General features: G+C 40.2%; 1 protein-coding gene across 4 annotated transcripts in view; it reads left to right on the top strand.

The window, feature by feature from the left end:
- The window catches only part of Pdgfd (platelet derived growth factor D), a 199201-nt gene that overhangs the window by 118174 nt on the left and 56797 nt on the right, over positions 1–24230 (top strand). For 2 of the 4 annotated variants that reach the window (XM_051177794.1, XM_051177792.1), the window contains 2 exons: positions 4492–4678; positions 9295–9475. In XM_051177794.1, the coding sequence (XP_051033751.1) occupies positions 4492–4678; positions 9295–9475 (368 nt within the window). Of the gene's footprint in view, positions 1–4473; positions 4679–9294; positions 9476–24230 lie in introns of all 4 variants that reach the window. The other 2 variants (XM_051177793.1, XM_051177790.1) reach the window with 1 other exon arrangement.

Here is a 24230-nt window from a genome sequence, read left to right as displayed (position 1 = left end):
GGCTTATGTTTTTGCTTTAACAGCTCATGCCTTGTTCTTGTTAAGTCTGCTCTGACAAGTCAGCTGCCAGAGTCTGTTATTGCTTCTGGAGTGGCTTTGTGCCTTGAGCCATAGATTTCTTGAACTCCCAGAATTTCCTTTGTGAAGGGCTGATATTACTAACTGCACAGGGTTATCATGGGGATTAAATGCAGGAGTGGATTGAAAGGCACTTATCAGAGTGCCTGGCACATAATAATTGACCCATAAATGTTAGCTATTATTGGAACACCAAAGTAAATGCATTTGTTCAGGAATGTGACTGTGCATAATGTTTGTAGTTATCTTGTGTTTAACCTGATAGGTGTTCTCTGTACTTAGAATTCATTGCAGCTCTCCTGCCAAGAGTAACCCTGAGTTGGCATGAAGTTATAAATTATATGTAAACAATATGATTCTAAAGTTAAAGTGTATTGCAAATAGCTAAGAAGCAAAACCGCCTTCAATGAATCTCACACTAAAAAGAACACTTCCTCTTGCTCACTGATACTTGTTTTTTTTTTTATGTATTTATTTACTTATTTTATTGGAAGGACAGCTGTTTTGGGCCTCCCAGTGTCATGGTTCACAAGTTGAGGTCTGAGGAGAAGGTCTAAGGTCCATTGTCACTAAGGTCTAGTGTGAGACAGTCTCTAGTTGTTCATTGCTGTATACACAAACATAGCCCACTCATGACCCTCCAGGAATTCCCCTGTCTCTGGCTCCCATCTGCCACTGGAGCACTGGAATTATGGATGCATGGAACTGCTCTGGTTTCACATGGGTGCTGGGAATCTAAACTCAAGTCCTCATGTGTATTCAGCAAGCACCTGCCCCCGAGATGACAGTCTTAGCACCTTTATAACCGTAAGCTGTGGGACAGATGGCTGGATTCACCTTCTGCCATCTTGAGAAGGACATTTGACCTCTCTGTACTCCAGAACCATCATATATCAAACAATGACAATGTTGGTTGTAATAATGCCTGTTACAGGAAAAAACACACATAGCAATGATTTTACCCTGGAAAGGAAATGATAAGAGTTTAAAATAATGTCTAACATGAAATAAACATGAATATAATCTTCTGTTACTTGTACTGAGTTTATACGAATGTATATTTTGGAAAGGATTAGTTTATAAGGAAAACACTTTTAGAAAACTGTTAATTTCCTTCTCTTTTTCAAAACAGTGCGGTCTGTAAGTTCACCAAGCTGGATCGAGTATTATATAAAAAGATAAACTTCTCTACCTACCTCCTCCACAGTGTCCCCTTCCAGACGTGACTGACATTTCATTTATAACCACAGTTTATATCTTTAAGATAATCTGGCCTGTAATGATATGCTCAGATAGATGTACGAAAAAGATCCTCTCACACAATCTCTCAATGTGGATTTTAAAGTATGACCTTGACTTCCCTGTCGCCAAGTTCTACGGTGTTTGGCCCTGGATTTGACATCTGAAAGTGGCTCTTTACGGGGCATCTTAGCTCAGATGTGGTTTCCCTTCTGTGGACAGGTCTGATCTCCCCAAGCACGCCTGTTGTCACTTGACACCCAAGCAGATCCACTCACATCAAACTTGACCTTGACTTTAGGGTGGGTGTGCTACACTTGTGCTCTGGGGGCTCAGTGTCCCACGCTCTTTCCTCTGGGAGCTCTAGGTCTCACATACTCTCTGTATTCATCACAAGCCCAGCCACCTATCTATCCCCAAGCCGAGCGACATTTCCACTTGAATTCTGTATCACTACATCACACTGAACTTGCATTTCTTCAAACTGTCCTTGCAGGCTCCTGGTGTCACACATACCCTGTAGGTAGCAGTTTCCTCCGGGGAGATGGTACCTCGGTGGCACTCTCTCGCCATTCCTTTTGTGTACCACCAGTCAGTTGATGTTCCTTTTGCCAAGCTATTTGTTCATCCCAGAACTTTCCAGTTTCCACTCATATCAAGTGCAGACACTTCAATTTCTCTTAGGTGTTTACAAATTCATCTTTAAAGCCTGTGTACCAAGAGTCCAGCTGAAGTGTGATGGACAGGCCTCTGCTGCCATGCCAAGCCCATATCTTACATGCATCCCCCCTAGTTTCACAAAGCTTCAGGAAAGCCAATGCACTTAGAGTTTATACTTGCCTCTTAGCATTCCTTTGGGCATTATTTACACTGTGTGACAAGAATCCACTTTTTTTTTTTTTTTTTTTTTTTTTTTTTTTTTTGCATGTAGGAAGATGGGACCTATTCTTTAAGTGTCTTCCAATTAAATCCAAATCTAGCATAGCATCTGGAACAGGAAATATACACATATAATGCACATAACCACTAGATATTGCCTCTGAAAAAGACCAAAGAAAAACTTACCCCCAACCCCTTTAGTATGTAAATGAGGAATCTGAAGTGCTTTAGAATTTAGTAGCCTTTTGAGATATATGCTTCCTTTTACTCATGCACATTATATCTAGGAGCTTTTGACATTGTTGATATGTTTGTATTTTAGAATAAATTTATTGTTTACTAAACACAAGTTTCACTTAAAAACTAAGTCATCCCACAATACTAAATCTAAGAAAATAGCACAGCAATTGTGGCACTACACAGTTGTAGTACGTAGCACATACTACTCAAGTAATAGGAGGCTTGAAGACGGTGTGGTATGGTCCAGTTCGTCTGCATTTGAATAATAGCTAGTTGGTTGAGAGCACACATCAGTCAGCCCAGGAAGCAGCATTTGCCTGGGTTCTATAAGATTTCCTCAGCACAAAATGAGAAAACCAGTGATTTTCAGTATAATGTCAAGGGTGAAGAGAAGGTCATCTGGTGGATGTTTCTCAGCTCTTTGAGCATGTCTATTACAGAGCCAGTGCTGTCATCCAGGTCCAGGGAAGGGGACCTCAGCTTCCTCAATTACCACACTTCTCCTCTCTGGAATGACTCCCTCTCCTTAGGTCTGACTGAGCATTAACCAGTTCCAAAGACTCTCTCCATTTGCATCTGCACTTGGGAGTGCCTGCCTAGCATCCTCTCTCTTGTTTTGGAAGCTTTAAAGCTGGCTTCAGCAGCCCCATCTTTTAGACCTTCCAGGGCACTCCTGCTAGGCTCATTTGAATTATAGGCTTCAGAGCAATTCTTCGTGGGAGGATACAAATAGAGTGTGGTTGGAGGTCTGTTTATTATGGGATTCAGAAACCCTAAAAAATGCCAAGAACTCTGAATCTTGAAACATACCAAATGATATCCACCGTGCAGTCTGCAATTCTGATAGCCACCCTAGTCATTTCAAAGATTAAATGTGCAGTCCACATAAAACTACCCTCACTTCAGACATGTATACAAATCCCAAGATAGCTGCACTGCTCACAAGCTGGCTACTAATACAAGAATCCCTGTCCATGGCTCTTCAGTCATTCAGAAAACTGAAACACCAAAATTAGGAGAGGTGAAATCATAACACTCAGAGGGTAAGTCCGGGAAAATTCCACTTGTTCCTAGGTTATGTCACCTCCTGTGAAGCATGTGTCACAAGCAGAAAGCTTACAAGAGTTCTCAGAGGTAGGTATGATTTACTGAAGCAGTGATGATGCTGAGAGGATATCCAACCCACTGCCATTCTTAGACTTTGAAAGTCTAGTCTGATTGCCCATAGTTAAGGACCTCTGTGAGCACACAGTGTTTCTGGTGTTCACCCTGAAGCTGTCTAAGGATCCCACAGCCAGTTTCTCCATGGGCATTAAAAAGAGTCCCAGGGCCCCATCATAAAAACAAGCATACTCGTAACCACTTGAGAACTTCAAGGGTCTGGAACCCTTGACAAGACCCTTGTTCCCAGGGACCCAAGACAAGGACCAAATAAATGATTATTATAAAACATTCAGAAAATACAACACAGATTAAAGATACTTAAGTCACAGAAATCCAAAAAGAGAAGCTTCTAGGGTTTATGGAGGAAAAACTCACTTAAAACCTTTTATTTAAACAAGTTATAAGTCGCCCTGTATATTATTAGAATCTCTTCATTTGTATTTTTTCACTCATTCATTCATCATTACTTATTGAACCCTGTAGTCACTAGAAATGCTGTTAAACTTTTTCATTTTATTTGTATAACATAGTAAAAAAAGATGAAATGTCTGAAGTCATTCTCTCATTTGATTCTAATCTAAATGAATCTGAGGTCTGAGATAATTGGATAAGTTTACGTCTCAAGAATAATGGAGGAAAGCCCCCAAGGTTACAAAGTATTGAACACTAGGAGATGTAGGGAGTTTGGGGAAGCAGGCAAAATAGAAACAGGAACTTTTTGTTGACCCAAATCTACTACTTAATCTTATGTCTATAAACAAAATGAAGAAGTGTTTTGAAACGTCATGTTGTAAATTGTTCTTTTTGCTGTTGTTTTTGCTTTCCTGTAATTGGAGCAACATACTAATTTCTACAAGTTGTGACTACTAACAGAGAGCAATCACCTCACAGACTTGTACCGAAGAGAGGAGAACATCCAGGTGACAGGCAATGGTCACGTGCAGAGTCCTCGATTCCCCAGCAGCTACCCCCGGAACCTGCTCCTCACATGGAGGCTCCACTCACAGGAGAAAACACGCATACAACTGGCCTTTGACCATCAGTTTGGACTAGAGGAAGCAGAAAATGACATCTGTAGGTAAGAGAAAATAAGCCTCTGTAGTCTTTTAATCAAAGTGGGAAAAACTGAATTTAAAACATTCTTCTTAAACTGCCTGAAATTACCAAAGACATTTTTTTTTGTTGTTATTGTTGTTGTTAGTCTTCGTTTTTGTTTGGTTGGTTGGTTTGCTTTGGTTTGGTTTTTTATTTTACTTCATTGTGGGTTTTTTTCCCCATTCCTGTGTAAAAAAATTGTTTAAGTGAGAAGGTTTTAGGCTCACAGTCTGAGGATCTCATTGAACCTGTAGAAGATGCTCACAGCCTACCTACTGTCAGCAAGAATAGAGGGACAATGTTGGGAGTCACCTTGTTTTCCCTTTCCATGCAATATAGGACCCTAGCATGGGGGATAATGCCAACATCTTTTAGGGTAAGTTGCAATTCAAATTAACAGGTTTTCAGTCAATACTAACAATGACAATGGCCTTTCTTTTTAAAAAGTGTTATGTTGGTACTGTAGAAGGCCCATAGAAATGGACACGGTCATCAGTCGCCATTACCTTTCCCTGATAATAGACTCTGGGATCTGTGATTTTCCAAAGCCCATGGAGGTGTTGTGAGCAAGCACGCGCATTCAGTCCAGGTCCCCTGAGACATGCTGTGACTGCTCAAAGTCTGACACAGGCACAAATTATGAAGACTTGGCTTGCTCCACAGGCTAGACCACTGTAGTGTTGATGGGAGATGGCAGAGACCCAGGCCTGGGCCTTCCTCGCCTTCACTGATAGGCATGAGAAGGAAGCAGAGGCAACTCAGAACCTGTGTTCTTTCCTGATGAGGGAGAAGATGGGAGCCAGCTAATGCCCCTCTTCATTAGCATGCTGACCAGAAACTGTCCAGGCTTCAGCATACTCCCTTAATTGCCCTGAGTGAGAGAGACCTCAGGGGATTTCCTTTTTCCTCTTTGTACTTTACTGGCTGCCCTTATTCTGCATTGCCAGTGAACTCCTGAACTACTAAATCCTTTCCACGGTTTATCTTCCTCTGAATAATAAAAAGAGGTGCATCTGATTTGGTTGTCCTTTGTTGCATACTTATTATACTGGCACCTTTTATTATGCTGCTATTTTTCCCAGAAAAATAACAGGATTGACTATTATTTTCTAGGACCACAGAGGGTAATGTATGCCAGAATATAGAGACAAATACACACATGGCGAGCTAGTTAATATTTACACAGAGAATGAACTGAAGCTGATCTTGTGTCTTTCATCCTTGAAAAAGAGAACTATTTGTGTATGTGTGTGTGCTGATAAGATGAGACAAGAGGAAAAAAAAAAACAAAATAAAACACTATTAAAGAAGATTAAAGGCGATAACATGGATGGTCTTGGATGGTATTAGATGTCAGACACCACCTTAGCTTCATTTGCAATTGCTGTGCTAAAAATAGCCTGGCAATAGTAACTTGTGGGAGAATAGGTCCATTGTTCACCATGGCAGGGAAGCCAAGGCAGCTGGTCATGCGGCAATGCTAGTTATGAAGTAATGGGGAGGGAGGATCGCTGGTGCTCAGCTAATTTTCTTGTTATGCTGTAACCTGGAGGTAGTCCAGGGAGTGGCCATCCATGGTGGATGTGTCTTCTCCCCTCCACTAACTGAATCAAAACAATTCCCCATACCGCCAGAGGCCTGCATCCCTTGATCTATTCTACACCTCATCAAATTAACTACTGTGGTGTATCTTCACAGACCCAAATGTGTGCTGGGGGCAGCTTTGTTTCCTCCACTCTGAACAGCGCTTGACATCTGCAGCATGTCCTATAGTGTGTTTAATTCTGGCATAGCCAGTCTGATTTGGCATCCAACTCCGCAGGACCAGAGTTCAATCCTATGAGCGTCCCCATGGTAGAATGTCACATGCAGGTCTCTGGCCTTCCACCTTCTGCCCCACCCAGTGAACCAGAGCATCACAACTCCTCCTCGGCTTTGCTTATTTACTATCACAATCACAAAATCACAGATGCCCTTGGTGTCATAAATACTCCCATCATTAGCATAAACTGCCGAAAACTACAGATGCTCTTCTCATTCAATCACTTGGCAGTTCATCTGTGGCTTCCATTCTGCTATGAGTCTGTTTTCTCATAACAGAAAGGAAGCCACAGATGAACTGGGATTTTGATCCTAGACAATACTGGAAGAAGTGTTAGGGTGGTACATTTTCTGGACCTTTCTTCAATTCAAGTTGCTTCTCAAATTTTCCAGGATAAGGTCGAATGGAAAGAGGGTGAAGGAGATAGAAAGGAGCCTAGCCCCACAGCCCCTGTGCTGTGTACTCCCCTGGGACACAGCTTAAAATACATTGAAGGTTTTAAAATAAAAGTGACCTGGTGTTATGAAAATCTTTCAAATGGATTTATGTTTTGCAGTAAAAATGATTTACAAATATTATATATGAAATAAAATGCAAAGTGATTTCTTACCATCTTCCAGCAAACCTTGCGGCTATGTACATGGCAATACTTTTTTTTTTTCTGAAATACCAACACTTTCTCATTGCTTTTCACCTTCCAAGAACCATATAAGCATTAAATAATTAATCTACACAGCACACAGGGGATATGTATGTAGCTAGCAAAATTATATGATATGTACTTCTTATTTTACCTAGAGAGAAACTGAGGCAAAGGACATAAAGGCTGCATAAATAACTGTGAGGAATATTTAGTCAGCTTATTATTGTTTCTAGCAGCTCTTTAGGTCATCCTTCACAATGCAGTGAAAACCCTGCAAAGCCTGAGTAAAGGCAACAAATTCCGGCTGGCTGTTTCGTTTTGTTTCATTTTATGTAAGGAATAGAGCTCTTTATTCACTACCTAGTGCTAGTAACTTACAATGTTCCTTAATATCCCTCATAAAACATGTTTTCTGGATGAATTAAATTCAAGAAAAGGCCCTTCAAACCAAGTCCAGCATTGAGACAAGATCCCATGATCCTTATATTACCAGAGCCACCTTAGATAGTCACATTCTCCAGGCCTGATTTGCTCACTTTTATACCAGAGACAATGTATTTCATGATTTAAATTCTCAAATATCCTTTCAAGTCTTTATATCACTTTTTTTTTCTCATTTTAAATATCAATCCCAGTTTCCTCTCCCTCCCTTTCTCCCTTTCTCCCTCCCTCCCATGTCCCCCACCTACCCTTCCATTCCTCCCCCCATTCCACAGGGAGGGTGGTGCCTTCCAGGAGGGGTCAACAAAATCTGTCAAGTCATTTGGAGTAGGGACTAGGCCCTCCCTCCTGCCTCTAGGTTAAGGGAGTATCCCTCCATGGGGAATGTGCTTCCAAAGTCCTTTAATGCACCAGGGATACATCCTGGTTCCACTGTCAGAGGTCCCTTGTTCAGGGGGTCTGAGTCAGTCCCATGCTGGATTCCCAGCTATCAGTCTGGGGGCCCATTAGCTCCTCCTTGTTCAGGTCAGCTGTTCTGTGGGTTTCTGTAGCCTGGTCTTGTCTTCCCTCTCTGCATCTGGATTGCAGTCTGGCTTAGTGTTTAACTGTGGGTGTCTGCTTCTGTTTCTGTCAGCTACTAAATGAGGGCCAGCTGGTTTTTTGAACATTGGAACTTGAGGTTTCTTATACTGCTTCCTTCTAGTAATCCTAATGGGAAAATAAATGAACAAATAAATAAGACTGCCCTGAGACTTCTGCCTCCTCTGGGAAAACAAACAAATAGATAAGGTGGACATGAGACTTCTACCTCTGGACACTGGAATGAGTGCCTGCCACTTGCTTGTGACTTTTAACACCTAAAGTCACTTGGGGGAAGGTAGAGATAAGGAGTGAGAATCTTGACCAAATGGAAGACAGATTGTTTAATGGATCTTGTATAATGGTTCAAGACCTGAGGTGTCCTAGAAGAGAATAAATGCTCCATAGAGAATGTAGGTTTGTCACTGAAGGAGAACATCAGGGATGGGTAGAGGAACTACAAGGATCAAATGGGAATACTTACTTGTCTGTGCTGTTCTTTATAGTCCTGGGATTCTGCGTTTCTGTGACTAGTGCTAAGAGTGATCCTGTGTTAATGCAGAACTCACTCACCCTTTGTAAGCAACGAGCAGTTACTGATTAACACACATAGCCAATTTAACATTAAATGCTTTCCTTTCTGAAAAAAAAAAAAAAATGCCATGTTATCTTATGGTCTTTCTAGAAGACATTTAAAAAGAGAAAGAGAGAGACTCCTTGACCTATGGAGATGTCAATCATGTACTTTTCAAGGAGGTGTTGAATGGGTAAATATTTGGACATGTATCTCAACCTACTTCTAAAATATGTTAACAGATTATAGGTACTTATTTATTCCCAGGAATCATTCTAAGTTTCATGGTCTGAAAGTACTTTTTAATTATATAGAACATTGCAATTGTCAAATGGAGTAAATTAGGGTTCTCTCTGGTTAGACTGTTGAAATTCAAGTTTGCCAAAGATTCCCCAAACTAGTTTTGGGGTTTGTACATTTAGTCACATTATCATTTTCAGTACGTTGGTAAGTCATAAGAAATCATGTGTGAGTCTTGGTATGTCAGCAAGTGAAATCAATTTTAGTAAAAAAAACATTCATGAATCACATTGTGTCTAGGTATGACTTTGTGGAAGTTGAAGATATCTCTGAAACCAGCACTGTGGTTAGAGGAAGGTGGTGTGGTCACAAGGAAATCCCTCCAAGGATAACATCAAGAACAAACCAGATCAAAATCACATTCAAATCCGATGACTATTTTGTGGCAAAACCTGGATTCAAAATTTACTATTCATTTGTGGTGAGTAGCAAAATCACTCTGTGGTTAAAATAGACACTGGATTCATAAAGCTTAAAGATCATTTCCTCTAATTAAATACATCACTATGAGGGGTAGTGTAGTTAATTCCTTATCGCATGTTTTATTCCTTCCCTATAAACAAATTCTTAAAGCCTCTATTTGTAAGGAAAACCATTTTGGATCTAGTCTGTCAAACTTAGAGCCATGAATTTTGAGGGGAAATAGAAAATAGAAATGGAAAGTGTCTGTAGCAAAGTGAGGTCAATTCAACTAAAGCAAAATAAATATATCTAGCTGTGTGTGTGTGTGTGTGTGTGTGTGTGTGTGTGTGTGTGTGTGTGTGTGTGCCTCTTAACAGCCATTTTCAACATTGGTTCTGTGTTTGGAAATATTCGACCCTGTAGTAAGCTGGAATCTAATTCAAGCTTTGGAGCTGCAGATAGTCATGTATCTTCATTCCTCGTCCATTTTTTTTTTTTTTTTTTTTTTTTTTTTTTTTTGTCTTTTGTGCTTGGGTTAAATTTAGAATAGAAAAATATTATTCTGTTTCTGTTTTAATCATCTGTTGTTTTCTTGTGTTGTAAACACTGAGTGAATTCTCCATCAGAACATTGTCAATAAAAAACCTAGCTTGAGCTGACCTGACACTGGTTCCAGTTTTAATTTGGAAGCAAGCAGGACATTTGAAACTGTCTACTGTATTGGCAGTTTGTCAGTCATTTTTCTGTGCCCTGCAGAATGTCTGCCAGACTCTTCCATGAAGCAGGACCTCTGCAGGAATGTACCATCTTGGTTTGGAGAATTCAGCAATCATGTTCCTGTGGGGTCCTGCATGGCCAGTTTATACAACACACAGTCAAACAGTCCAGGCAAGAGCAGTTTCTTGCCCAAATGGCTATTTCTGCCATAATGAATGCAGCTCCATATCAAGTTTCTTTGATGCCTATCCTCCTTTCTGATGTAATTGGTGTTTGCAGGAGCAGTTGTGTAGAGAGCTTCCCACAGCTGTTTGGCCCCAAATAAACAGACAGATGCTATATTAGTTGAGAAACTGCTTGCTGATGGCTAGGGCTTCTTACTAGTAGCTCTGTAAATTCTTAACCCGTTTCTATACATCTGTGTATTTCCACATGGTCTTGGCTCACCCCAGAACACCAGATCTGCAACTCTTTCCCTGCCTACACTTCCCAAAATTCTCCTCTTCTCCTAGTCCTGGCTATCTTCCTGTCTCACTGGTTATTCATTAACTAATAAGAGAAACACATATACAGAAGGGCAACCCCCATCATAGTTGTGTCTCTTTGCCATGAAAAACCCTAAACCATTTTAAATGTCATGTTCTGAAGGTCTTTAAAAGGTTTGAAGACTATCTATCCATCTCAAATATATCTCTGTATATCTAGAAAACCTAACATGATTATAAGTTTTGACCGTCATAGGTGACTATCTATATCCTGAATTTAATTATACATTGTATTTTAAATGAGCTATATAAATGCAATATCTACACAAGAATAGAAATATATCTCTAACAAAATTGGCCTTAAATTTGTATCAATAAAATCTATACCAATGCAAAGTATTCATTTCTATATCATATTCCCCTCTTTTTCTTTAAAAAGAGATTGATTGTGATCATTTACCATTTATAATCAATCACGATTAAATAAAAAAAAACATTTATAATAACATTTGGGAATTTTGGCATCGTTCTTTCCAAACTGCTTCCTGCTGGTAGGGGGCGCTGTCATGAGGATCCTAAGAAGACACAGAAACCCTGCTGTAGTGGTCGCAAGGCTGCCCTGTCCCATGGACACTGCTTCAGTGGGTCTGGCTTGATCAAATCATGTTAGTCTGGAAGGAATCCACAGCTTTTCATTTTCTGTGGAAACAAAAAAACTTCTTCTTCCAAAGTAACATGTTCTTATACTTACATTAAAAATGCAAGGCATTTTCAAATTGTATAAATTGGGTTAATCCAGCAGCAAATATCAACAAATATCTGTTAGCACCTGTTGTTCCTTTCTCAGCAATCAAACAATTCAAAGACCACACAATAACATACAAAAATCCAGACTCTGTGTATTTTCCAACTTTACATGGTTTTTTAATTACTCTCTTTTATTTTTATTGTTTGGTTTTTGAGACAGGGTTTTTCCGTGTAACTTTTGCCTGTCCTGGAATTCTCTCTATTTACCAGTCTGGCCTTGACATCATAGAGATTTGCTTGCCTCTGCCTCCCAAGTGCAGGGATTAAAGGCGTGTGCTACCATACCTAGCTACTCTATTTCTTTTTTAACCACTTTATCCTTTTTCTTTTCTCTCCCAAGCCTATGTATATTTTAAAACACACTGTACAACCTTTTGAGTTTTTTCCTTCATCTGATCTGTCTTTACTGTACATCTTTTTCTAGCAATGAGTCTTTTATCTGCTAAACAACATCACTAAAATTAAAGGGGCAGCTGTTTTAATCTCTGGCTTTCCAAGATGGCGGTGGTGGGGGGGTACATTTACCACCAGCACATGGAGCTGTGCTCCCCACCATGGTCTATGCTGCCATCAAGTAGCATGCTGCCAACTTGAAGATGTGGGCCCTGCTGCTGCCAGCTGCTCATAAACACCATTCAATTGTTTGGTAACACTGGTCCTCTTAAAACAACTGTGTGGTTTTTGCTGCTAATGCTGAGTCAGGAAGCCTCCCTTAAAAGAGCCATGAGCACCAGAGAAAATGCTGCTACCAAGAATCCTTGCTTGCCTCTGTTGTTTTGTTCTTAGAATCCCTTTCTAAGCTTTTGTCACATTTTACATGGAAATCCATGTGACCCACATTAATGGCACCATTTTGTTGCTGGATGAAGTTAAAACCCTTCTTTTTATATAGACAAAAAAGAGGAGATGATAGGGAATGTCCTTCTGTATATATGTTTCTCTTATTGGGTTTTGGATAAAACAGTGTCTGGCCAATAAGGCAGGACTAGTAAGCTGCTAACTTTGTGGCCGACACAATTGACTTCATACTTTGGAGCTAGTGCTTGTCCTTACTGTGTCTGCCTATGACTACATCCTGGACTCACTTTCTGTCAGCATTGTTCACTGTCTTGATCATTTTTTAGCATTTGGTCTTTCCTGACTTTTTGGTTTAGCTATTTTATCCCTTATGAACACAAAAACACTTAAGATATGTCCAATATAGAATGGGCCGTAGACAAGGTAAGAATCTTCGTTCTTTTTTCTCTCTTACTCTTTTGTACTATTAGGAATTGAACCTAGGGCCTTGAACATGGTATGCAAGTACTCTATTCCTGATTTATAGTTCAGCCCATTAATTTTCCCTCCTTCCTTCTTTCCTTCCTTCTTCCTCTCTTCCTTCCTTCCTTCCTTTCTTTGTTTTTGTTTATTTCCAGAGTAGGTCTTGCTTAGTTACCCAGATGGTTTTGAATACACTTCTTAGCCCAGGCAGGCTTTGAACTTATGACCCTTCTGAGTAAAGTGCATTACCAAGCCCAGCAAGTCCTCCCTTTTACCTGGCACAGACTTTGGCTGGCTTCCCCTTTATGCTCTCTACCTTTGGCAGCCGTGAAGGAAGGGAAACATTGCTGCCACCTACAGGAGGGCAGCGCCTCTCTGTGTCCTAGACTTTGCTGTGGTCCGGGGGTTGCTTTCCTCCGGGGTGGGGGGGGTGTTGCTTTTCTCCGGGGGGGTTTGCTTTTTTCCGGGGGGGTTGCTTTTCTCTGGGGTTTGCTTTTCTCCGGGGGCGGGTTGCTTTTCTCCGAAGCCTCACACCACTATGCCCTAATGTTTCTCCTTCAGTTGGCATTTTATTTCAGCTCATCCTTTTTGACATCCTGGCTCGTTTGAGACCCTCCCCAGTCAATTCTCATCACATTGCTCCCTTTTATCTGTTCCTATTGGCCCTTTAAACAATCTCTGTACAACACCACAGCTCCGTCCGACAGCTCTCAAACTTCCAGGACAGTGTTTTCAGGGGGAAACTGAGGTGAGTAGATTCTGCCATGGATGTCACTACTCATGCCTTACAATTCTGTGTAAATCGCCAAATACCAGAAGATGTTCAGAATATTTTTAAAAATGTGTCTGCCTTTATAAAACGTGATGGAATTTCCACAAAATTTAAAAGTAAAAGGAAGAAGTTCCTTTACTACCGCTATTTAATAATTTAGGTCAGTCACTGGAATGATCAAATATGACCCCCATACATTGCATGAAATTCTCAAAGAATTAATAAAAATATTACAATAAAAATAATTCAACTTGGAATGACAATTAGGTTCTCTCTTTCTATTAATGCCATATGTAACAGCCTCCGGACTTATTCGCCTCTGCACTACGAAATGGTTCAATATGCCCCCAGATATCAACTAAATTTGGCAGCTTAATGACTCTTTAGATCCCAAAATTTTATGGATATTTTCCAACTACTGCCAGCAGGTGGGTAAATGGAAGGAGTTACGATACATTCAAGCATTCTTTATCTTAGCTTTAAACATTCTATCTGTTCTTCCTCACTCCCTTTCTTGGTTGACCAGCATAAGCTCTCCCTACCCCCACCCTTTTTCCTAATAAACTCTACGTGGGCTTGTTCAGCTCCGTAATTCATTCCTCGCCACCACCACCACCACCACCACCACCGCCACAGCCAAACAACACTTAGTATCTCTCAAATGTGCTAAGACATCACCAACTTTAGAGATGCCTCTGAATGAGGTTTCTCCGTAGGAGCATTGAGTGGGTCAGTTATTTTAATCAGATTGTTACATGTATAAATATGTAACAGAGCTGTGATAGAGCTCATAACCAATGAGACAAAATGTGCTGGAACCCTGGAGTAATACAAGGCTAGGTAATAGGTGAAGGGATTCCTTTGGTGAGAGGCAGCAGAGGGGGAGGGAGGGGAGAAGGACTGAGAGGGCGAAAGGGGCCCAATCGGTGAGAGAAAAGAAATGCTTTCTCCATTCTACACTGGTTTCAATGCACTGCAAAGCTTGTATCTCTTGGGCTCTTACTACTTGTTATATATTAAGGTTAATATTGTGTATATTGTAGTCAATTTAACAAAACTCTTGCTTTTCCAGAACATAGTGTTTTGTATATACAGTCCTGGTAACAATGATAATAACAGTAATAATATATTGCTATTGCTACAAAAGGATGATGATAAAAATAATAGTTGCTAAAGCTTTGAAACTGCAAGGATTTTATATAGGAGATTACATAAGGCGTCTAATGTTTGCAGAGCCTGCATATCATATGCTGTTCAACCAGGAATTATGCATCTCCATGAAAACTGTCTTAGGAACATTTAGGATGCAGGCCTGGCAGCTTAGAGAACCAGTGCTATGTGAATGTAGCCAATGAGAGATGGAGCAGTGAGCGTAGGGCAGTAAGAAAGTGGCTGTGTGATCATAGAGCCAGGGTTCCCAAAACTAAACGCAGTGGACTCACTTCAGGCAAAAATAAAGATGCTCAACACTGTGCAGAGAGTTTCAGCAGGCCCCCCGGATTTCACTGGGAGGTCTTACGGAGCCCCAGGTAGAGGGCCAAGCCTTACACCTTTTTCTTCTGCATGTGAGGAGGCCTCTGGGTTGAGGTGGCCTTCTGACACAGGAGTGTTTGAAATCTTATTTTACTACTGTAATTAATTTTCTTTATAAACCTAATTGGCTAAGCACATGAGCAGATGACTCTTCTGTGTGCTGAGTACAAACATTTGCAGCTTGGAGGGAGATGCTGTTTGAGGACACTTGGAAAGTCCAGCATCCTGCTTATCTCATGTTAGTTATACTGATGCGAGACCAGTGAACTTGCACCCTTAAGAGCCAGAAAGCTGTAGTGTTTTATAGATGACTGTGCCTTTTTTGTACATATTACCTTCTGTCGACAACTAAGATTTCTGGGATATCCACCTTTTGGTACATAAAGGCAAAGAAGAAAATGAAAATGATAAGAGCTAGACAGCTCTATTAGAAAATGGCTTGTATTTGGAAGTTGTGCCTCAGGTAGATCACCATTTCACTTTTAAAAAGGGATGACAGGGGTCAGACAGATGACTCGGTGGGTAAAGGCACTTGCTTCCAAGACTGAATTCAATTTTTTTTTTACCCACATGGCTGAAGACACAAAGTTGCCTTCTGGGCTCCACATACACACTGTAGTATGTATGAACACACACACACACACACACACACACACACACACACACACACACACACTCCACTAAATGTAACTGAAGAAAAATTTTTAAACGGTGAAACCAGGCATGAGGGAGTGTGATTGATGTAATCTTATCATTGGGAAGGGCTAAAGCAGAATAGGTGTTAATCTAAACCCAGTCAGTCTGTATAGTAATGTCTAGGATAGCTGACGCTAAATAGTGAGTCTGTTCTCAAAGAAGAGTGAAGTACACTTCCCCCTAATCCTGCACCTCTCACACGTGTTCTGAAGACTTACTCTGTATATGAAGGAATTCCAGACTTGGAATTCACACTTGAATCAGTGTGAAGGCTCTGATAAAAAGCTTACAGTCTGTGTATCTCACGAGGATGACTCTCTTAACCCTAAGAGGGGTGGTGCGTGGGTCCTCCAGAGTTAAGAAGAGCACTCTAGAAAGATGGTGTTGGTAAGGGAGGCAGAATGGCAAGAAACCCCATGTATTTCAGGATACTCAGCTTCACAAACTGAGAGTCTATTACACTTACCACTTCCTTATTCAACTCAGTAGAAAGGATGCAAGAAGCAAAATGATAACAAGATAGTTTCATCACAGGGTTACCATGGCTCAGGACTTTCTAGTAAAGCTAGAACTGAGGTGTTTCCGGGGACAAAATTCCATAGTGGGGTGGTTAGACACAAAGATTCTTAGGAGAACTCTGAGGTCAACTAACCAGCGGGTCCTTCCAGCTGCTGGAGCAAAGATGTGGTTACAAATGGTCACAAATGGGCAGGAAAGCAGGCAAGATGGGAAGACATTGAACCCTGTTGTATTGAGCAAATGAATCCCAGAAGTAGAAGAGAGGCAAGAGATAGCAGGGCTAAAATCAGACCTACCACCCCCCCCCCAAAAAAAAAAGATAATGGGGCAGAGGTTTGGATAGGGAAGAGAAAGAAACTGTGGTGAAGGAATGAAGTATTATATTAAAGAAAGATCAAAAATATTTGTTGATAATGGATGTTGATTCTCATGTAGCTATTAAACAGTCATCTTTGAGAACTGAATTCTAGTCACTCTGGTTCTACAGCTATGCTATGGGGAGCATTTCTCATTCCAACCACATCCTCTCTTCTCCTTGAGTGTAAGCAAAGGACACTTGAGAAATGCAGAAATTAAAAAGAATCATGATCATTAATGCTCACCACTTAGAAAAACAAAACAACCTTTTGTGTCATAATTCCCCCATGAGTGTAAAGATTATGTGAGAGTCTTAACTCCTCTTTTCTTGCCCCTGACACCACCTATTTTAATGCTGTTATGTTGTTTTAACCTTTAAAGAACAAAACAAAAACTCTTTTGTCTGAAAAGAAGTACACAATTATACATTCCTTTGATTTTTATTGACAAGACCTCTGGTTGAATGAGACATTTTAACTATCTTTTTGAAAACTATTTAGCTGAACATTTAATTTAGTTATAAACACACACACACACACACACACACATACACACACACACGTAGGCTGGGGTGACACTTTGCTATGAATGCTTGAAGATCTGAATTTGAATCCACAGAACCCACATAAAGCCAAATGTGGTGGGGTAAATCCATAATCGCAGTAAGGCAGGAGGAGAGACTGTAGAAACCCAGAGGCCCATAGACCATCCAGCCTGATGTGTACAGTGGCAAATAACAAGGGACCCTTTCTCAAACAAGGTGGAATGTGAAGACAGACACCTGAGGTTGTACTCTGCCACATGTGACTCTACCCCTCAACATATATGTGTGTGTGTGTGTGTGTGTGTGTGTGTGTGTATCCACATATATATGTATACACACACACACACACACACACACACACACACGTGTGTGATGGCACATTTATTTCAACCCATAAAAACCCATGAGTATATCTTTCTCAGACAGTTGCAGTTGGAGCTTTTTCATGGTGGCTAAAACTTCTATCACAGGACATTGTTATAAGAAGTCCTGTGATGTTTAATTAGCTAGACTAACAGACATCAATCCATTACTTAAGATGCATCTGGGAGCTTGAAAACAGTGTGTCACAAAACAATTTCCAATGATGTAGAAAGCAAAAACACACATGTAAAACATGGCTTTCTTTTCCATGAGGCTGGGAATCTCTAAAGCTGTGACCATATGGCTGTACCAAGGGCTTGAAGCTGCCTTCCTGTGGGCCCCTTAGGACATTGAAGAACCTGAAGGTGGGCTTGACTTGGGGATAAGAACAGAGAGGAGCCAGCCATGAGGCGCTGATGCTAGGGTAAGTGTAGAATGTAGATGAAACACATAATCAATTCTGAATGTCTCTGTCACCTTCCAACATCAAGGAGCCTTCAGGAGCAGCCATGTCTTTCGTCAGGCTGTGTAAGTACTGTCCTAGCAGACAGGATCAGTTCTGTGTCTGCTGAGCTGGCCTCCTTAAGAACAGCACTGAGAGCCTTGACATATTCAGGAATTTTCAATACTTACATCTCTGACATTCCAAAAATTTCATTGCAAAAGACCTTTGATGAGATATCAAGAGCTTTGCAGAATTTTAAGAAACTCCATGACCACTTGTGTGTATATGTGTAGTGTGTCTGTGTGTGTGTGTGTGTTCATTTGTTTGTTTGTGTGAGTGTGTGTGTGTGTGTGTGTGTGTGTGTGTGTATGTGTAGAGTGGTTTCTTGATTGGCTTTTATGAAAAAAAATCATGCAATATACTTTGATTATATTCTTGCCCCTCTCCAATAAAAAATACACAAGTCAGAGTCCCTCAGAATTGTGTGTTGTGTATAAGGTCGAGGGCCTGTCATTTTAATAATTCAAACCACTATTTCTCCATCTGTAAACTGGGAAAGATCCACGTGGGTTGTAAGATGTGAGGATTGTCTATAAAATCTATAGCTTGGCCACATCCTTGTATCAAAGATGGAGCTTTTTTATACCTTAGGAGGGAGTCAAGTTAAGTACCCATAAAACAAACTTTTATAAGAAAGTAGGTTGTAAACACCAGAAACATGCTTCTGACCATTCTGGCAGTGTTAGAAATCTGAGTGTGAACATGATTCTGATGAAGGTCTTCTGGGTCGCATTCTGTAGCCTTATTTTCTCCTACAGTGAGACAGCTCTTGGGGACAGCTTCAGGGATGACTTTCAGATGGGCACAGATCCCCTTGGTGAGAACTGCACCCTTATGACTTAATTAAGTGAATGCTACCACACTGAAAGGTAGGATTTCCATATATGAATTTTGAGAATGCCCACTAACAAAGGCCCTCAAAGAAGCTTAGAACCAAATGAACCCTGACAGCACTTTAGAGTAAGATTGTATTAGGAAGCAGGTATGCAGTGTGAATCCAGTTCCCAAGCAGAAGCATTCGTCTCTTAGGCAGTAAAGGAAGGACCAGAGCCCCAAAGCTCTGACTCTCTTCCGCTCTCTTATTTCTATTGTTTCTCCTTGAGTCACTTTTGAACTGGTAATGATAACTCTGAAATATAGTTTTAATAAAAAAATTCTAATATCAATAATAAGTTTAGATTTGGAACTGTTCTTGATTTCACAGCTTGGGAAAAGTGTTCATTCCTAATAGAAATCTATAAATTACTGGACAAATAGCTCCTAATATATTCCTTTGGCTCAAAGGTGAACCTGCACACTAAAGGAAACAGACACGAAGCCACTGTGCTCCTGACCCTCTGGCATTTCCTTTCTTTCCTGAAAGGTTAAATCAGGTATTATTGTAATGGGAGGAAGTACATAACCATCCCTAGAATTTAAGTCTCTGTGGTAAATAAGTCTATATCAAATAAAAATATGAATAATTAATACACAATTATTCCATTCAGCCACAAGAGATGGCCTAGTTGGGGAAGAGCCTCTTTTTAATTGTAGAAAATTAAAACTATGAATATAAAAATCTAACCAAGAAATCATTGTTGAGAGGAGCTCAAAATTAGAAAGACAGAGCTTTAATTTAAATTTTCAAACAAGTACCTAGTTTTGATTTAATGTTGTAATCAGCATAAACAATTTCCTTGATTCAGTTTTCTTCTGAGTCTGTCAGAAGAGTGTGTGTCACAAGACAGATGTGGTCACGTATACCGTGTAATTCTAGCACTTGCAAGATGGAGACAGGATGATCAAAATTCAAGACCAGTCTGGGCTACATTAGACCCTGCCGCAGGAAGCAAGAAGGGGCTGCAGAGATGGATTAGTTACACTAGTTGCTCTTCAGAGGACCAGAACTCCATTTCCAGCACCCATTTCAGGCAGCTCAAGGTGGCTTGAAAGTCTAGCTCCAGGGAATCCAATGCCCTTTTCTGACCACTATTAGTGCCTACACAGAGGGAGCATACACACACACACACACACACACACACACAATACAGAAAATAAATCTTAAGCAAAAACATAACAAAAAGAGTATTTGTTATGTAAAACATGTATAAACATACTTATTTTTTGTATATATGTATTATGGGATGCATCACTGAAAATAAAGTGGTTTTTTAGGAGGTGACAAACTTTCATTTTCAGGCAGAGTGACAGAACAGATCTTATTGTGCAGTTTCCTCTTGGAATCCTCTACAGACATGCCATCCACACACGTACTTCTCCTTAACAAAATACTCAGTATTTCTCTCCACAGAAATCAAAATTACTAGCTGATTTTGAACATAGATCGGAATGTGAATTAATTCTTGAATTATTCATTAGCTTATTGTACAAGCCTTTTTCTGAAGTCTTATTCTCCAACGACTGGCTTCAACATAGGCCTTGGGATTCTGGTGTAAGACCTGCATAATGAAGCCCACCTTGCATTCAGTGAGGAGGAAGACATAGCAAACCTCAGCTAAATTCAAACTAAGGCTTGGGAGAGTAGAAGAAAGGGGAAATGACCCTGCCAGTGAAAGAGAAAAGGAAAAGCTGATAGATAAGGAACTGTCTGGCTGCTCACAGTTTGGAGCCTTACCCATCCTAAGGATTTACATATAAAAGCAAGAAGGTCTGAGACCAAGGGGGAGTAAGTGACCCAGGGCAGCTCAGACTCCATCTTCAGAGGACCAGGGAGGCAGCAGGAAGTGGGAGGAGCATGCAGGGTGGTGATTCATAAACAAGTGCTCCTTTTAAAACCATCTGAGGACCTTTATAACACAGATATCTGGAGTATGAGCCTATATGAGATTCTCTTGGGAGACAGCCTGCAAACAAACCTTATTTTTAAAAGTTGTCTCTGACATACTGACTCCTTAAGAATGTTTTTGTTTTGGTTTTGGTTTTTTTGTTGTTGTTTGTTTCTTTGTTTTGTTGATAGGAATTCTCAATACAGAGAGTGGAGCACAAGACTTAATCCCTCTGCTCTCATAGTACTGTTGCCAAGATCATGGTGCTGCTCATTGCATAACACTGAGCTCACAGGTCTCATGATGAGGACCTGTGCCATCACTAATCTAAGAGCTTCAGAAGCAGTGGCATCATTTGGGATAAAGTTGGCAGGTACTCAATGTACATTATTACTTGAGTTTATGTGTTGGTTCAAAGACTTTGGGAAAATAACTGGACATTTCTAAAACTCTTGTGTACCGAGCAGCAGTAGGATCACATAAAATGAGATATAGCATGTGCTCTGTAACATGTGATTGCTCCATATAGTTTTGAAGGAATTTATAATACAAATTATGGGTCATGTTGAATTCCATTAAAATGCTCAGTAGAATGGCATATTTCTCTTATGAGATTTTCACATTTCTATGAACATATTTAAGTCCTATGAAGAAAATAACTTTAAGTTGTGCTCTTAATTTCCTATCTTCAAGTCAAATACCATTTTAGTTTGCGCATCCCATTTCCTGTGTAGAGTCAGGGGAGCAAGTGCCCAGGACTTGCTCTGAGATATTCATGCTATGTCCATCCAAAAGGAGAGAGAGAGACAGGAAGAAGAAGAGAAAATGAAAAAGAGGGAGAAGGGAAAGGAATTAGGGGAAGAGAAAGAGATGGGTAGAGAAAGATGGGGGAGGACAGAGAGAAAGAGGATGCAAAGGAAAAAATATGGAGAGGGAGAAAGGAAGGCGGTGGGAGGGATGGAGGAAGGGAAGGAAGGGAGATACAGGAAGGATGAAACACAATAAGGGAGAAATACAATAAAAGAAAGACAATAAAGTAACCCTTTTCTTTATACCATCCCAAGTCTTCTACCCCACGCACCCCACCCACTGGAGCCTGTAAAGCAACCGATCTTTGCTGTTTATGACATCACTGTGCTGGTTACTTTTCTTCACTTTGACATGTTAGAGGCATCTGAAGATAGTGGACTCAATTGAGAGTGTGCCTCCATCAGACTAGTACTAGAACACTCTATGAAGTAATTTTTTGAAACAATTCTTGAAGAGGGAAGGACTGGCCCACGGTGAATAGTCACTCTTGGACTGGTAGTCCTGGGTTAGCCAGTAAGCAGCATTCTTCCATAGCCTCTGCTTCAGGTCCTACCTACACATTCCTGCCTTCCTTACATTATTGCATTGGACACTGCTTACTAGACTTAATTTAGTCATGCCTATCGGTCTGTCTGTCTGATGTGTGCATTTACTTGAATGGAGTAAGTGTGGAGATTAAAGGACAAGCTTGGGCATTGGTCCTCAGTCTCCATCTTACTTAAGATCAGGATCTCTTTTGTTGGCCACTGTTGCTTAAGCTATCTGGCCTCAGGGCTTCTAGAGATTCTCCTGCCTCAGCACCCATCTCCCCATAGGAGTGCTGGTATTACACATTCATTCTGTGACACCTGGCTTTTATCTAGGTTCTGGAAATTCAAGCACTTTACCTATGGAGCTGCTGCCTCAGCCCTTAAATCAGTCTTAGACATGAAATGGGATATTTTCATTTTTATAAAGATAATGCCTTAGGCTCCTGGTTTATTGTTTTGTTGTTGCTGTTGTTATTGTTTAAGACATTACTTAAAATTATAATACATTCCCACTTAGCTGAGTATTTTAGTTCATGAAATGTATCTATATACATTTACCATTTCCAGGATGAGCCTGTAATTAATAGGCTATTTTCAAGGTGCCACCTCAGATATGTCTGTGCTGTACAACCATTACTTTTAATCCATTTCTCATAAATTATCATAGGAGAGAAAATTCAGTTAATAAATGCCCATAAGCAACAGAATTGTTTTCAATAAAACACAAAGAAATTGTGTGTATATGAGTGGTTTAAAGGGAAGACTTTTAAGACATAATTTATAGTACCAAATAAAACATGGAAATTTCTCTCATCACACTCTCATCTGCATGCAAGGCTACTTACTAACTGAGGGTTGGGCATCTACATTTCAAGATACATGGTAAAATGAATTAAATGTCAATTGCTTGTTTGGCCTCTTCCGCAAAGCAGTCATCCTAAGAGAGCTCCAGATACTAACTAGAAATGTGATTTATAAATTTTAGACAAAACAAACAATTTGTAATCCAAGGAGCTTTTTGTAAAAGTTAAAAAAGAGTAGAGATGATAAGCATAAAATCAAACCTGTGACATGAGTATATTCACAGTAGACAACAGATACTTGCTTGAAGCACGTAGGACTCCTAGATGCAGAAGTAGGAGCCTCCAGGGAACCTTTCATTTTGCTCTTCAGTGCAGCAGCCATGTAGATTTTTTTGTCCACAGGTATGTCTTTGAACACTTTGTCCACTCGTGTGTGAAATGACTTACAAAATGGCTTTCCACTACTTTCATTGTGAGGCATTCCACAGTTTAATAGATATCACTATTGGGAAAACTTTTTAGCTAAAGAGCCTACATTTTCTCATATTCAATTTCATGCCCTGACTTCTAGTTAGATCCCCAGGGAGCATCATGAACAATTCTTTCCCTTCACAGGGATGCATTTTTAAAATTTCAGTAATGAATATTGTACACCACAGGTCACTTTCTGAAAAATGGTATGTATACCCATGTATCCAGGACTTCATTCTTTAGTCAATTAACAAAATATTGGGTTTGATACTCTTACCCATGCCATGTTCGAAGTCTGCTAATTAATGAGCTCTTCATCAATTTCTCTCACTTTTGTGAACATCTATCTGGAGCATGCTTGTGAAATCTCCGTCCTGTCTTATTGAGGCTGCCCACAGGTCAGCCGTGGGTTCTCAGCTTCAGATCCCAGTGCTTTGTTGACTTTATCTGCACCTTTGAGACCTCCCAGTGATTTCTTTAGCTTTCCATCACAGTTTTCTCTTTTCAGCTAAAGCACTTTGTAGCTGTAGGATTAATGATAACCAAACAAGTTGAAACAAGTCTGTTTAAAACTCATATACTCCTTATTGCAGTATATCTTTTGTACTGTAGTAGACACTTTACATTTAGTATTGATAGTTAGCGGCCATTTCACTAATATTTGAGTCCTATCAAGTGACCTGTATCTATTGACACTTCCCCATTAAATCTACTCTCAGAAGATTGTGCATATTACCTGTTATTTAATTTACTGCACAGCCTCTGTCAAACATGGACCTTGCCCATCACAGCTCAACAGACATCTAATTTGTCTGTATCTTTCATGCTGATTAGGCA

Source organism: Phodopus roborovskii, unplaced genomic scaffold (genome assembly GCF_943737965.1).
Source record: "Phodopus roborovskii unplaced genomic scaffold, PHOROB, whole genome shotgun sequence".
NCBI classification, from domain to species: Eukaryota; Metazoa; Chordata; class Mammalia; order Rodentia; family Cricetidae; genus Phodopus; species Phodopus roborovskii.
The sequence above is the reverse complement of the archived record's forward strand: the minus strand, read 5'-3'. Positions and strand labels throughout refer to the sequence as shown.